The 14,634-nt window shown below is 34.5% G+C and overlaps 1 protein-coding gene across 1 annotated transcript in view; it reads left to right on the forward strand.

The window, feature by feature from the left end:
- LOC149785686 (uncharacterized) overlaps window positions 1-14,634 on the forward strand; it is a 140,638-nt gene that overhangs the window by 32,860 nt on the left and 93,144 nt on the right. Inside the window, exon 3 of the mRNA XM_089979524.1 lies at window positions 9,137-9,366. Coding sequence (XP_089835650.1) covers window positions 9,193-9,366 — 174 coding nt within the window. The 5' untranslated portion in view covers window positions 9,137-9,192. The remainder of the gene's footprint in view (window positions 1-9,136; window positions 9,367-14,634) is intronic.

Below are 14,634 nucleotides of genomic sequence, written 5' to 3' on the forward strand. Positions count from 1 at the left end.
CCAGTTAAGTCCTGAAGGTCAGGATTCTTAATTAGTCGGGTCTGTGGGTATTGTGCCACCACAGCCCCGTTTTTATGTGCAATGTTGCACTCCTTAATTTTGAGATTTTGGACATGTCTAGGCGAGGCAAAGAGGAAAGGGACCCCCGTGACGCTGTGAGCCATTGGATGCTGGTATGCCCTGGAACGCTGAGACTCGTACGATAACATTTTCTTCCAGTTTTACTATTGGACACTTACTTTCCCAATAATATGTGAGCCACCTATGTAATTTTCCAAATTGTTCGAGTTGTATAATTTTCTTTATTATTTTTAACAAAAGATTGGAATTTTGTGTACATGGTGTACTTTTATTTTTCCGAAAAGGTGCCAATCAGCTGGGCATCAGGTACCCTGTATACTTTTTGTATCCTGTTAGTTTTTTTTTTTTGGTTTTGAATTTTGATGGTGGTAATCAGAGGATCAGATTAGGATTTTGTGGATAGAGCTTTTGTCAAAAGAGGACTTCATAAACCAAAAGAAGAACCTGCACTATGTTTGACCTGGCTTTTTAAACAATCCTAGCAGACTTCAGAGAAAACATTCCCTGAAGACCTATTCTAAACTAAACTTCTGGTCTGATTGTGTTAGGTGCAGTCCCTTTATCTAACTCTAATCTACATATCAAAATGCACAGAATCTAAATTTTGTAATCCAAAATACCAATAAAGCCATTATATGTACTCTCCATACACACTCTTTTCCCACTGATGCTGTGTGTTAGAATTTACAGAAATATTATTTTGAGTATGAAATTACTTCTAAACTTAATCCTTTTTGAGCAATTTAATTCAAAATTAAACTATAACTACCCAACTCTATTTTAAGCACTTTATACCTACTAAAAGAGATTCAAATTTCCGTTCAGCTGGTCACTAATTTTAATGTTTAAGTATTAAGGCAAACTTGCTATAATTGATTTTAATTAGCTTTACAAACACATCTTCCAACTGTCCTACTGACTCCTTTGTTTCAATTTCTCTGGACTGTAACTTGACACCATATCATTTGAATAGCTGCTGATAACATAGTATTGACCCCAAATCTCTGCCTCTAAATCTAACAGTGACTGTAGAGTTACTCCTCTATCATAGACATTATATTGTTATTAAATTTATGTAGAGAATTTAGAAAATTTATACACAAATATATCTTCTCTTCTAAAACTAATATAAATACCATAGCACCTGAAATAACTAAATTTAGCCCTATAATATATGGGCTAAGGCAGTGCTGTCCAACCTTTTTGATACCATGGGCCATGGAATTTTTTTTCTTCTTGAAGCCGAGGGACGCAGCAGAAAACTGAAAAGTAATGACTGTATAGCTGCTCGAGCTCTGGTGAGCCATTTAAAATCAAGCCGTGGGTTGGACAGCAGGTTTTGTGGTAATATATTTGGTAGGTCCTGGCTGCTGTACTTCTTTACTTAAAATGTCCAACTTCCAGCTAGTACAAACCCCAACTTTTACTAGAAGCTTACAGGTTCTTTTAACTTTTGCATTTCTCCAATGATAGGCCCATTTTTTTATGGCAAGACAGCCCAACTTGAAATTTTGATATGAGGAAAGTAATTCCAATGGTACACCCATTCTCAATTTTTTCAGTGAGTTTCAGCTGGGTTTAGGGGGTTATCATGAAAGAAGTACAGTAATTTGGCACAAATGTGGCACCATGTCAACTCCACTGATTTTGTAGAATGGTAAATATTTGTACCCACTGCCATGGATACCAGAGTACCATCATGCATGCCTTTTGGCTGGTTACCGTTTGATTTTAATGAATATTTATCTGCCCCCCACCCCGATCTTGCACATTTTAGTGTGTGTGTGTGTGAGAAAGAGAGAGAGAGAGAGAATCCAAAGTGGAGATCACTCAAGACAGATAAAAGGAGCTAACTCTTCTAATATGTGCATGTTATGGGGACACTGTTTATTGATATCATCATTGTGCAGTTGATAATTCTTAAGCACATCACAATGTGCTTAATGCATTTAGTGTGGTATTATGTAACCTCAGTTTAACTTCCCCTAAAATCCACAATGTACCCTAAAATCCACAATGTAATGTCATTGTATAGTTATACTTTTATGATACTTTTGTTATGTCTTGCATGGAAATATAGAACAACATTTTTTTTTTAAAAATGTGCATGTACGAGTCAGATTGAAATGCAAACTGCATAGTGTGCCAGTAGATCTGGGTCTGTGCATTTTCTTGGAGTAATCAGGAGAACAAAAAACATAGAATATGATCTGCCAGCATATTTTGACTTATAAGTGAATATATATGGTAAGTTGGAGAGTATGAGAAGAGTTTACTATGCCCATCAAGTTCATTGCCACTGTTACTTGATACATTGCACAACAAACTTGACATTGATTAAAATATTAACTGATTTGAATTACTGTATATACTTGTTTTATTTACTAAAGCATATTGATGAATGATGATTTCTTGACAATAATAATAATAATAATATCAATAATACTGATGACCGCATGTATATTTCAAGAAGATGAATCAGTCAGAGAGCTGAGCTACCCTGAGGTCCACAGTTTTGTGCAGTACTGTATGTACTCTCTTATAAGTCAATTCAAACTGCAAACAACAAAGATTATGATCTGCCTTAGCATAAAGCTCCTGCAGATCAGGGTCTATGTTATTTTGTTTTACTGACTATTCCTAGTAAGCTGCACATACTCTGCCAGTCCAGTATGCGATGACAGATCTGGGTTTGTGCAGTTGTAGTTTGACTCATCCTATAAGTGATTATAATATATGCAGGATATGCAACACAATATGATGCATTTAGCTTGACACTATTAAATTATTTTCAAAATCAATCAAACACTCAAGCTCAAAACACATGCACAAGCAAACATCTGTTGGCACACAAGCATGTATACAAAATATTGTATTAAAAATTTATGAACAGAAAATGGCAGGAGTTATTTTTATAATTTATAATTGTTTGACTGTCCAAGGATTTCATCCGTTTGAGACACTGATTATGAACAGAAGAAACGCTAAGAGCCTAATTTGTCTCAGGGAATGTTGTTCCATTCAACTGGATATCCTTTTCATTTTGTTGAAAAAAATCAGTTCCTTTGGTGCTATTTAAGTTTTAGTTGATAAGCCAAAGCATTTTTACACTAATCCATTCCAGTGTAGCGTACAGTGCTACTGTTTGCAGTCATACACTAACCAGAATGAATAAGTGCAAATTTGAGACCAGGATAAGTGCAAATCTGAGACCAGGATAAGTGCAAATTTGAGAGCAAGATAAGTACAAAGTTGAGACTGTGATAAGTGCAAAGTTGAAACTTGGTTAAGTGCAAACTTGAGACCAGGATAAGTGCAAACTTGAGACCAGGATAAGTGCAAATTTGAGACCAGGATAAGTGCAAAGTTGAGACTGGGATAAGTGCAAAGTTAAGATGGTGCAAAATACCACAGTAGAATCAGTGTTAGTGAGGTCATTGAATAAGTTGACCGGCAGTCAGTGGAAACCAGGAGAACCAAACAACAGTTTGCTATGTTATACTAAATTCATGAACAACCTTGTAGACATCTAAACACTAAATTCCTTCTCTCTGCATCTTTTAATTAAAGACCAAATCATTCTCTGAAATATAGTCAGTATACAATCTGTCTTTAAATACAAACTTTTCCCCTCAAGGTTAATTCCCCTTTGGAACTCTTTAATAATAATAATGAATAATAATGAGGACTTTGTATAGCGCCTAATCTTTAGAAGCTCTAAGTGCTTTACAACATTAGACATCACTTAAAAAAACATGTGCAATGATATGATTGTTAAAAAACAAACACCATGAAATTAGAAAACAGAAAACATACTGAAAATATTTAAGGTAAGGAAACATTATTAGGTCTTTAAGTCTGTTCATGCAGTCAAAATAGGTGAGTTTTAAGAGCACTCTTGAATGGGATCACTGTGTCTTTGTGTCAAAGTTCAGTGGGCAATTCATTCCACATTGCTGGGCCCTGGTATGCAAAAGAACATTGTCCATATGACTTAATCTTCATAGTGGGAATAATGAGAATACAAGTGTTAGAAGAGGAGCATAAGTATCTTGCTGGTGTGTACACATGGGTGAGGTTGGATAGGTATGTTGTACTGGAGACAGTCAGTGAAATGTAGCACAGAGAACAAATTTTGTGTTTGGTTTACCAGCTGTATTAGCTGAGGCTTGATGGTATTTACCATTTTCAAACTTCTATTCATTGCACAGCCTGGATGTGTGTTTGTTGGTTGGTCCTATGAAGGGGCAGTCCATCTAACTTCTATTCATTACACAGCCTGGCTGTGTGTTTGTTGGTTGGTCCTATGAAGGGGCAGTCCATCAAACTTCTATTCATTGCACAGCCTGGCTGTGTGTTTGTTGGTTGGTCCTATGAAGGGGCAGTCCATCAAACTTCTATTCATTGCACAGCCTGGCTGTGTGTTTGTTGATTGGTCCTATGAAGGGGCAGTCCATCAAGAAATAAAATGGTTGTGGCTGAAGCCTCAATTGTTTGCCAAATGCGGCTCTGGAGGTCTTTTCAGTTTTGTCTAATTTTTAATCCCTTTTTTTTTGTCATGCCACTTGGGGTATATATATATATATATATATATATATATATATATATATATATATATATATATATATATATATATATATATATATATATATATATATATATATATATACACACATACACACACACAAAACTCTTGCTTTGAACTGAATATCATACTGTCAGTCAACTCAGTTTTTATGGTCAGATTTACATGTAGGTTATATAGCCTTACAGAGGTCAGATAAGAACTTGGATTGAACTTTATTTGACCTTTTGTACTGCTTTAGTTTCATTTCATGTCTTGACATTATAATCAATAAACATGAATACCATATGTACTTGCTTATAAGTGGAGTCAAATTGCAAACAACAACAACGATCCTGATATGTAGCAACATGCAGATCAGGGTGTGTGTTTGTTAGCTCCACTGATTACTCTTAACCAACTGCACAGACCCAAATCTGCCAGCACATTATGCAACAGCAGATCTAGGTAAGTGGAGTTGGCACTTGGACTCCACTTATAAGGGAGTATATGTTTGTGTCTTATCTTCCAGTCTAAATGTATTAGATGTGGTAATAGTCAACTAAATCTGTTTATATTTCTGTGCAAGAAATTGTGTGTATCAGTTAAAAAGAAAATATTTACTTGTATGTAAAAAAAATGTCCAGAAAACTATAGGTTTACATGTATAATAAAATATATTTTGTTTCCAAGTAACATGCAAAAACTTCAGTTTGTTATTCTGTCTCTTTATGAACAGAGAATGATAATTCTTTTCTGGTGGAAAAGCAAGGTAGCTGTCCCATGATTCACTGATCAGTTCAGTGGTTGCTGCAAATGTCGTGGATATTCATTGAATGTCTATTGTAAATCCTGACCGATGGCAGAATAAAGGTCCTGCTAACACCTAACAATAGCATGAAATCAATGAAACCACGGCACTGTAACTGTTTCATTGATTAATAAAACATGTAACATAGCATGAAATGGATGAATTTTTGTCCCAATAATTTTGCTTTTTCACTGCTCAAGTTGTGTGTGGCTGATGAGAACAACAAAGCTTGACTTGAGGGCGTCTGTAATATAGTCAACTCTTGCCCAGGTGATTTGAATTGTTGCTGCAGTTATATCGGATAAATCCTGTTTTGTGATAATATGGTTTAATCTTGCATGAATTTTAATAAATTTATTATTTTTCATTTGATTCTATTCAAGTAACTGAAGGATTGGTTAGTTGAAGAAGGAGGAGTTAGACTATATTTATGGGACAAGATTCTCACAATTGAAAATATTAATTTTGAATTTACTGTCACAAATTAAGTTTTAAAACCAAATTGTTTAGCAGAACTGGTGTTATGGAAACCTTTAATTAGGAAAATAATCTGTGGTTTATATTAATCTTTAGGAATTTTAGTTTGGGTTATTATCAAGTAAGGCTTATATCCGAGATTGACTTTAATCATCAAGTAAAATAAATGGGTAGATGTACAGTATGACAATGCAGATGTACAGTATGATTGTTGATGCACAGTATGATTGTTGAGTAGCTTAAAAACTGCTGTTACATTTAACCAAGAACCGAAAACAATTCAAAATCCATAACCTTTCCATTCAGTAATAGTTAATGAATATGATACTTGCTTATAAGTTCATTCCAACTGCAAACTACACTGCCCAAGATCACCCTTTGTATCATGCACAGGCATATCTGGGTTGGTGCAATCTTCTTCTTCTTTTTGCACATTATGCAATAGCAGACCAGGATCTATGTGGTTTGCTGTTGGAATTAGGTACAGTAATATCAGTATTTAATGTAAGAAATTATTATTCTGAGTAAATTTCATGAGGCGTAAGCTCATCATAATAACAAACAGACCAAACAATATCATAAACAGTGTCGCCATCAAATTTATGTAACTTTTGTTTTGGTTTAGGTTCTCCACTTTCAGGGTAGATTATTTCTCTGAATATGATTGGTTATGTTATGTGTTATGTTTTGCTAAATAACACAAAACATGGTTTGGTCTAACTACTTTAATGGCTAGATTACAACAGACCATGGGACCCAGAGTGGCCGAGTGGTCTAAAGCGCTCTCCGTTACGGATCACTGCCATCTCACCTCAGTCTGCTTGGGTTTGAGTCTAGGATTCAGCCAATGTGGGTATGTGAGAAAGCTTGCCTGTAGCTTCTCGTGGGTCGGTGGTTCTTCCCAGGGTTTTCCCAGGTTCATCCTCCACCATTAATACTGGCCGCCATGTATAGCCTATCGTGTGCTGAAAAATGGCATTAAACCACACAACATACACACACACACACTTTATTTTGGATTCATTCTCTTAGTGATACAAGTGACTATTATGGATGCATATCCTATTGTGTGCTGAAAAATGGTGTTAAACCCCACAACAACAACTGACCACAACAGTGAAAACACGTGCACACTAGTTTCTCATGCTAATGCTGTCATAAGGCATATAGGGTGAGGCCTGGTGCTGACTGTAGATGACCTGTAACTGTCAGATCTTTTGTAGTAACAGAATGTTAATACCATATATTACCACAAAACTCATATGTATGATCTGATTTTTTTTTTTTTTTAACAGACTTATTTAACTCATTAAAGCTAAGGAGACAACTTAGACATGTATAGTGGTACATTCTAGGTAGTTTGTAACAGCTGCTTACCCCCAATGAGACATCAAGAATGTTTGTTAGTTGGGGATTTTTGTCCGTTTTGGCTTGCATTTATTAAGGCATGTGTTGATATGTGAATATAATTTTGTAGAATTTGTATTTATGAACTCACTGTGGTTTTTTTTTCTGTTTTAAATGTTTAATAGAATAATTAATTGTGTTTCTGTAAATAGCATGCTTGCCTCATTTTCCACCTTTGTATTGATACAATTACAACATATGTCACAAGATAGATACTGAGTAATATGTATGTATGTATGTATGTATGTATGTATGTATGTATTGATACATACAACAACATATGTCACAAGATAGATACTGAGTAATATGTATGTATGTATTGATGTATGTATATATTGATACATACAACAACATATGTAACAAGATATATACTGAGTAATAAAGTTGCTCATCTTCAAGAATGGAATATTTTTTTAGATAAACCCAGAGAGTACATATTTTAAGGGACTTATTTTCAAATTTGAAATATTTTCTTCAGATGTATGTATGTATATATGTATATATATATATATATATATATATATATATATATATATATATATATATATATATATATATATATATATATATAAAATACCAGTCATAAAATATAAAATATTTGTAATGTGGAATCCATTACAAAAGATATAAATCGGTCAGAGAATTAAATATTCATTTCAGAGTGATACATCTATTGTACTCCAATTTCAATTTTAAAATTAGATCTTTGGAGTCTAGTAATATTTATAGCATGTTATTGATTGGTTGATTTAGTAACTGTTATTAGTGTGGTGTTTAATAAAAGTATTTGAAGATTCATTGGAAAAAATCAAATGACCATATATTTGATTATGGCTTTCTGAAGTCAGATATATGAACAATTATTTTTAAAATATATGAATAACAGATTCCAGTTAATATAACCATTTGTTGTTAGTACAGCACCAACAACATGGCTGACAAGAAATATGCTGGTAAAACCATTCATCTTGATGGGGCAAAGACATCTTAACTCTTACTAAGTACATGTATGTGTAAAATGCTATTGCCTATAAAAAGATATAGAAAATATATTTAGATGATTATAATTGATGCTTGATTGCTTATGACAACCCAGTCATGCCTTTAAGTTTTGACCAATTTTCACCACTACTTCTAGCGTAATATATATTTAAATACAGTCTGGTCCTGATAGTCTGACTTATTTGGTCATCCTACTTTTTCTGTATTACAACAACACAACTGATAACAATTTATCAAAGTCACCCAGAATTTCACAATCTCATCTGTAAATAAGCTAACTGCATTTGCTTCTGTAAGAAACGTAAACAATTTTATACAGAATGGACTCTGACCTGTTGTTGCATACTGTGGTGTCAGACCAGGGTTTACCCAGTAATATTGAAATAATAAGTTGAATCATCAGCATAGATCCTAATCTGATGTCACATATTGCAGTGGAAGATTAGGGTTTCCGTGTATGCTTGAACTAATGAGTAGAATGAACATCATAGACCCATTATGCTGCTGCATGTGATAGTGGTATTTAATAGTCTGCCCTCTATGCTTGAACGGATCAGTGAGATGCACAGCATGCACTGTAGATCCTGATCTGCTGTTCCATTCTAGAGTGGCAGATCAGGACCTACCCATTTTGCTGGAAATCATTAGCATGATAAACAGCATAGACCTAGATTTGCCACCACAGTATGTGTGGTAGATATACATCTGTGCTGTTTTGTGATTGGCTTCAAATTATGTATAGTTATTATGTGTATATCACATGATTGTAATAATTACTAATGTGACCATTTCAGATTGTGGGTCTGTATAGCCAAGATGGATATATTGCTACATCTGATGCCATGAAAACATGCCTGAGAACCCTAGCACTGAACCAGAACAGACCCCAGAGGGTCAGGGAGGAGTTGGGATGGGAGGCAGGAAGCGTGTTCCCTCGGCTGGCCATAAATATTATGATATTGCCACTCAGCTTCTGGGCAAGGATGGTTCAGATCTGGAGGAAATGTTTATAGCTGCAGCAAGGGTATGTTACAATTCTACTTCTTCTTCTGATTATTATTGATATTATTACTACTATTATTGCAGTCATTAATTTTTTTTATTACTGTACTGATGCACTTACAAATTGTGATAAATAATTTCAGTCAGTAGAAACCTTGATTATTATTACTTTAAAGGGACAATTTGGATTGTTCGACAATAGTAGGACATATGTATCCTGTGTCCTGTCTAACCATTTGTCATTCAAAACCTTGTCATTACTCCTTGTTATACAATTAGTAGGACATATGTATCCTGTGTCCTGTCTAACCATTTGTCATTTAAAACCTTGTTATTACTCCTTGTTAGACAATTAGTAGGACATATGGATCCTGTGTCCTGTCTAACCATTTGTCATTTAAAACCTTGTTATTACTCCTTGTTTGACAGTAGCAAGACATAATGTTGCCTGTGTCATACAAAAACCGTTTGTCATTATTCCTTGTTTGACAGTAGTAAGACATAATGTAGCCTGTGTCATACAAAAACTGTTTGTCATTATTCCTTGTTTGACAGTAGTAAGACATAATGTAGCCTGTGTCATACAAAAACCATTTGTCATTATTCCTTGTTTGACAGTAGTAAGACATAATGTAGCCTGTGTTGTAAAAATAATTTTATCATTATTCTTTGTTAGACACTAATGGAATTAATGTAGCCTGTTTCATACAAAACTGTTTATCATTATTCCTTGTTAGACAATAGTAGGATATAATGTAGCCTGTTTCGTACAAAACTGTTTGTCATTATTCCTTGTTAGACAATAGTAGGATATAATGTAGCCTGTGTCATACAAAACTGTTTGTTGTGAGATAGTAGGAGTGCATAATGTAGCCTGTGTAATACAAAACCATTTGACATTACTCCTTGTGAGACAAGAGTAGGACATATATACCAAGTGTCCTGCACAATTATTTGTTTTACTTCTTATTATATAGTAGCAGGACATAATGTATCCTGTATCTTTTTGAACTGTTTGTTATTTGCTTGTGAGACAGTAGTAGGACCTGTGTTACAGCCTGTGTCCTGTAGAACCACTTGTTATTAATCCTTGTTATACAGTAGCAGGACATAAATAGGTTTATATCATCAAGATCTTGGATGACTTTGATCATGTGCAAGAGATCATATATATTTTTCATACCTCTAGAAGGGACTTTTATTGGGATATGGTAAAACGGGTAAAATCAACATGATAGAAAATTTAGGAGATAAATTTATACAGGTTGTATTCTTACAATTCTGCATTTAGTAGCAAATTTGTGTGCTCCCTTGTAATAGTTATTACCCTTTCTGACTTATGACTGGATGAAATGTATGGCAGAATTTTGCTAATGCAGCAGCTGCTGTTGTTGTGAAACTTAGTACAGATTATTTGTATCATCAGAAGATATGCATGTTAACCAGTCATTTTACTAACAGGATTTTTAAAAGAGTTATTTTTTGTTGTTTTTTTTTGTATAGACTTTGATCTCCATCTTGGGGTAGGGGTTTGATGCAGCAGAGGTTGGGCTATATTTATGTGAGCAAATTACTCATCATTCTATTATTCCTTTTGTGAAGATATCTTGGTTTCTTATTGGAGAGATAGGATATCCGCTTCTGCAAAGCATTTTTCTTACACAATAACATCATTTCTCTTTATGTCTCAATTCACTCAGTAATTTGGGGATATAATTATTTTATATTTATCAGTTAAAAAAACAGCAGAAATAAGATTAAAAAACATGGATTTAATATGTCATGGGGAATATAATGTGTTATGCCATTAGAAGCTTTGTTCAGTTGTAAATTTGTCAATGGAATCCATGGTTAATGTAATTTTATAAATACTCAGGTGTCGTGCAAGGATGTTATTGGGAGCTGTGATATTGCTATATAATTTTAGCTCTGCTGTTCGTAGACTTAAAGAGCATATGTAGCAACTTTTTGTTCATTGTTCTGAGTCCATTGTCCCAAGTCCATTGTCCTGAGTCCATTGTCCCTAGTCCATAAGTACCATTTTATTATTGATACTTCTTCTAAACTACTATGAGGATTGCCACCAAACTTTATAGACGCATTCATCACAAGGTCTAATAAAATGGTGCCCCTGAGACTGTCAGTATGGCTGTGACAGTAGCCATTAAAAAAAGGCTTATTATAGCTATTACTCCTAAACAGATGGTCGTAGCAACATGAGTCTTTTGCTTCAAGGCATTTTGTCATCTAGTTGTTTCTAATTGAAAATAGTGCTGATCTGAAGCCAGTATGGCTGCCATTTTGGTCATTTTGAACATTTTTTTATCAATCCTGACCCTGAATGGGTGGTTCTATTGAAATGGGGTTTTCACTGAAAGACTTCTTATGTTGTCTAGTTGGTCTTAAATAAAAAATGGTGCCTTTTTGACCTCCAATACGACCACCATGGAAGCCATCTTGAAAATCCTCATGGCTGGATATTATATTGACATGGAGTTTTCAGTAAAAGACTTATTGGTCATAAATGAAAATGATGCCAATCTTACTTCCAAATTGGCCACCATGGGATCCAACTTGAAAACCTTATTATCATTACTCCCCTTGGATAGACAGTCACCTTGACATAAATCTTTCACCTAAAGATTAATTATGATGTTGAGTTGGCCCTATGTGAAAATGGTGCTAATATGACATGCAATATGGCCACCATAGCAGCCATCTTGAAAATCTTGTAATTATTCGTCTTGAATGGATAGTCATATCATGAGATTTTATCAAAAGACTTCTTATGATGTCTAGTTGGTCCAAAGTTTAAATGGTGCCAGGCTTGCATCTATTAGGGCCACCAGATAGTCTCAACACTTAGCAGTTAGAAGAAAACACAACTAATTCCTGGAAATTCTTTTTGGTCAGGAGTGTATCAGTCTCTTCTAGGGATTCTTGCTACACTGGCATTGTTATAATGTCACTGTTTATGTAGCAATTAGTAATTTTCCAAAAAGGTAAAAGAAGACACATGCCAAACCAAGTGCCAACACGAAGGTTACAGGTCATGGAAAATTCCAGTGCTTTTTATCCTCACTGATAAAGTATAGTGTATACTGTTGCTGTTTAATCTGAAAAACTTATCTCAGTTGAAACTAAGTAATGCTGAGGTCATGGCTGATTTTTATGGAAGAGAAAAATATACTAAATTAGTATTTGCAGTGAATTGGATGGATTTGTGTGTGTGTGTGTGTGTGTGTGTGTGTGTATCTCAAATTAATATGATATAGCCAATTTATAGTTTTGACCCAATACAGTTATTGTGATGAATTCGATGACAATAAACTATGCTGACAATTTGTGACAGTGTCACTAAATTCCTCCACTTTTAAGATCACCATTTGCCATGGACTGTGTCTTTATTATTCAGAATTTATAGTGCGTTTGAATCAGAGGAAATCAAATTTGTTTGCTAATTTGATTACTTAACGCATCTTGAAAATAATGGCTTATTATATATATAAAAAGTATCTCATTCTCTACAAAATTGATTCCAGCACAGTTTAATAATACATTTAATTTGTATTTAATGTGACTTTTAATTTTCAACAAGTAACATTAGCTGTTTCTCAGCTATTTTTGCCAGGAAAGATGGTTCTGACATGGTGAGCAGAAGCTAATTACATTTCTCAAGGGTTTTCAAACTTCCCATCAACAATGAGGTTTGAAACAGCAACCCTCTAACTACCTACAAGTCATTGCTCAACTCCTAAGCTGTCCCTCACAGGACTCTTGATTTATCTCCACTCCCAGGTTGAATACACATATTTTTGTTTTGAGGGCACATATTAGAACACCAGATTGAATCAATTAAGTGTAAATATTGCAGTATATTGACTGTTTTCCCTGGGTAGTTGGATAGCACTACTCCATACACCCATGACCTTGTATTTTCAGTACATGTATATTTTGTCTCACTTGATTGGAACCATGCCAAGTGGCACACAATGCAAGGACAGGAAAGCCATATTTACCTGTACTATGTTTTTAGTTAGTTCAACAGCTGATTTCTCACCAGAAGGCTTCACAGTTAATCATTTACATTGGATGTATGCGGGGTATGGATTGAATGCAGCGAGAACCTGCTGCAGACACCTATGACTTAAATATTTTCTGGAGATTTGCATAATGCAAGAAATGATCCTTTGGGAACTTCTCTTAAGGGTATAAGGATAATGTGACTTGTTTATTTTTTAGACATTGTACTTTTTGCCATTTTGTTCTCGACTTTTTTGAATACCTTGTTTGAAGACTTAAATTTTCAATACCTGTTTTTTCAGTACTTTATGCTTTTGGCTGCTCATTTTCCAAAGAATTGATTAGAAGAGATTGTAGATTTCAAATTAATTGATTAGATGACATTGTAGATTTACTGCATGCCAAGATAATTTCTAATCAGTTCATTAATTGGCAGTGGATTCACTTAATCTATTGATTTTTATTTCTCTAAGAGTATGTGTATTGTATTTCTGATGAAATAATTATTTTCAATACTAAGATTGTGGACTGAGCATTCAGAGCTGTGATCTGCATTCCCCTCAAGTTTTTTAGGACCCAGCATTGTGATGTGGGGTCATTTTAGAAATCTCATTTTCTATCTGTCTGTCTGCTTGTCTGTTCATCAATCTAATTGTCTAGCTGAGCATCCATTCAGAATTTCTTGCATCCATCAAAAAGCTCTGCAACCCTTACACATAATTGACCTATTCACATGGTAGGTGAATTGTCTATTGCACATAGATGACTATTAACACATAGTTTGACAAATTATGAATTACATTGTTAATAACTGCTTTGTTGTGCTTTTAAAGGTTTCTCTTTTACATATCTGGTTTTGATTTAGTCATTGCCCTTGTTTAGTTCATTTTAGTCTCCACTACAGCAGAACTTGAGATCCATTATAATTCAGGAACCATTGAACATGACACCTATTTGTTTACATTGATTTGTAGACATAGATGTGCCATTTGCAGGTTTTGTCAGTTCAATGCCACTTTGGATAGAGTTATGGCCCTTGAAAATTGGCTTCATATCTTCATTTGGGATGTTGCTTATTACTGACACTGCTGTATGATTCATTCAATATATTCCGACACAATTTGATATGAATATTATCTCTCACACTTAAATGTGTCTTTTATGGGTCCTATCTTGTCAAATCCATTTTTGGATGAGCTATGGCCCTTGAAAGTTAACTTCATATCATCGCGTGGAATGTCTCTTGTAACCATTATAGATCAGGAAC

This window comes from Sinohyriopsis cumingii, chromosome 13 (assembly GCF_028554795.1).
Source record: "Sinohyriopsis cumingii isolate HCF-2022 chromosome 13, ASM2855479v2, whole genome shotgun sequence".
NCBI classification, from domain to species: Eukaryota; Metazoa; Mollusca; class Bivalvia; order Unionida; family Unionidae; genus Sinohyriopsis; species Sinohyriopsis cumingii.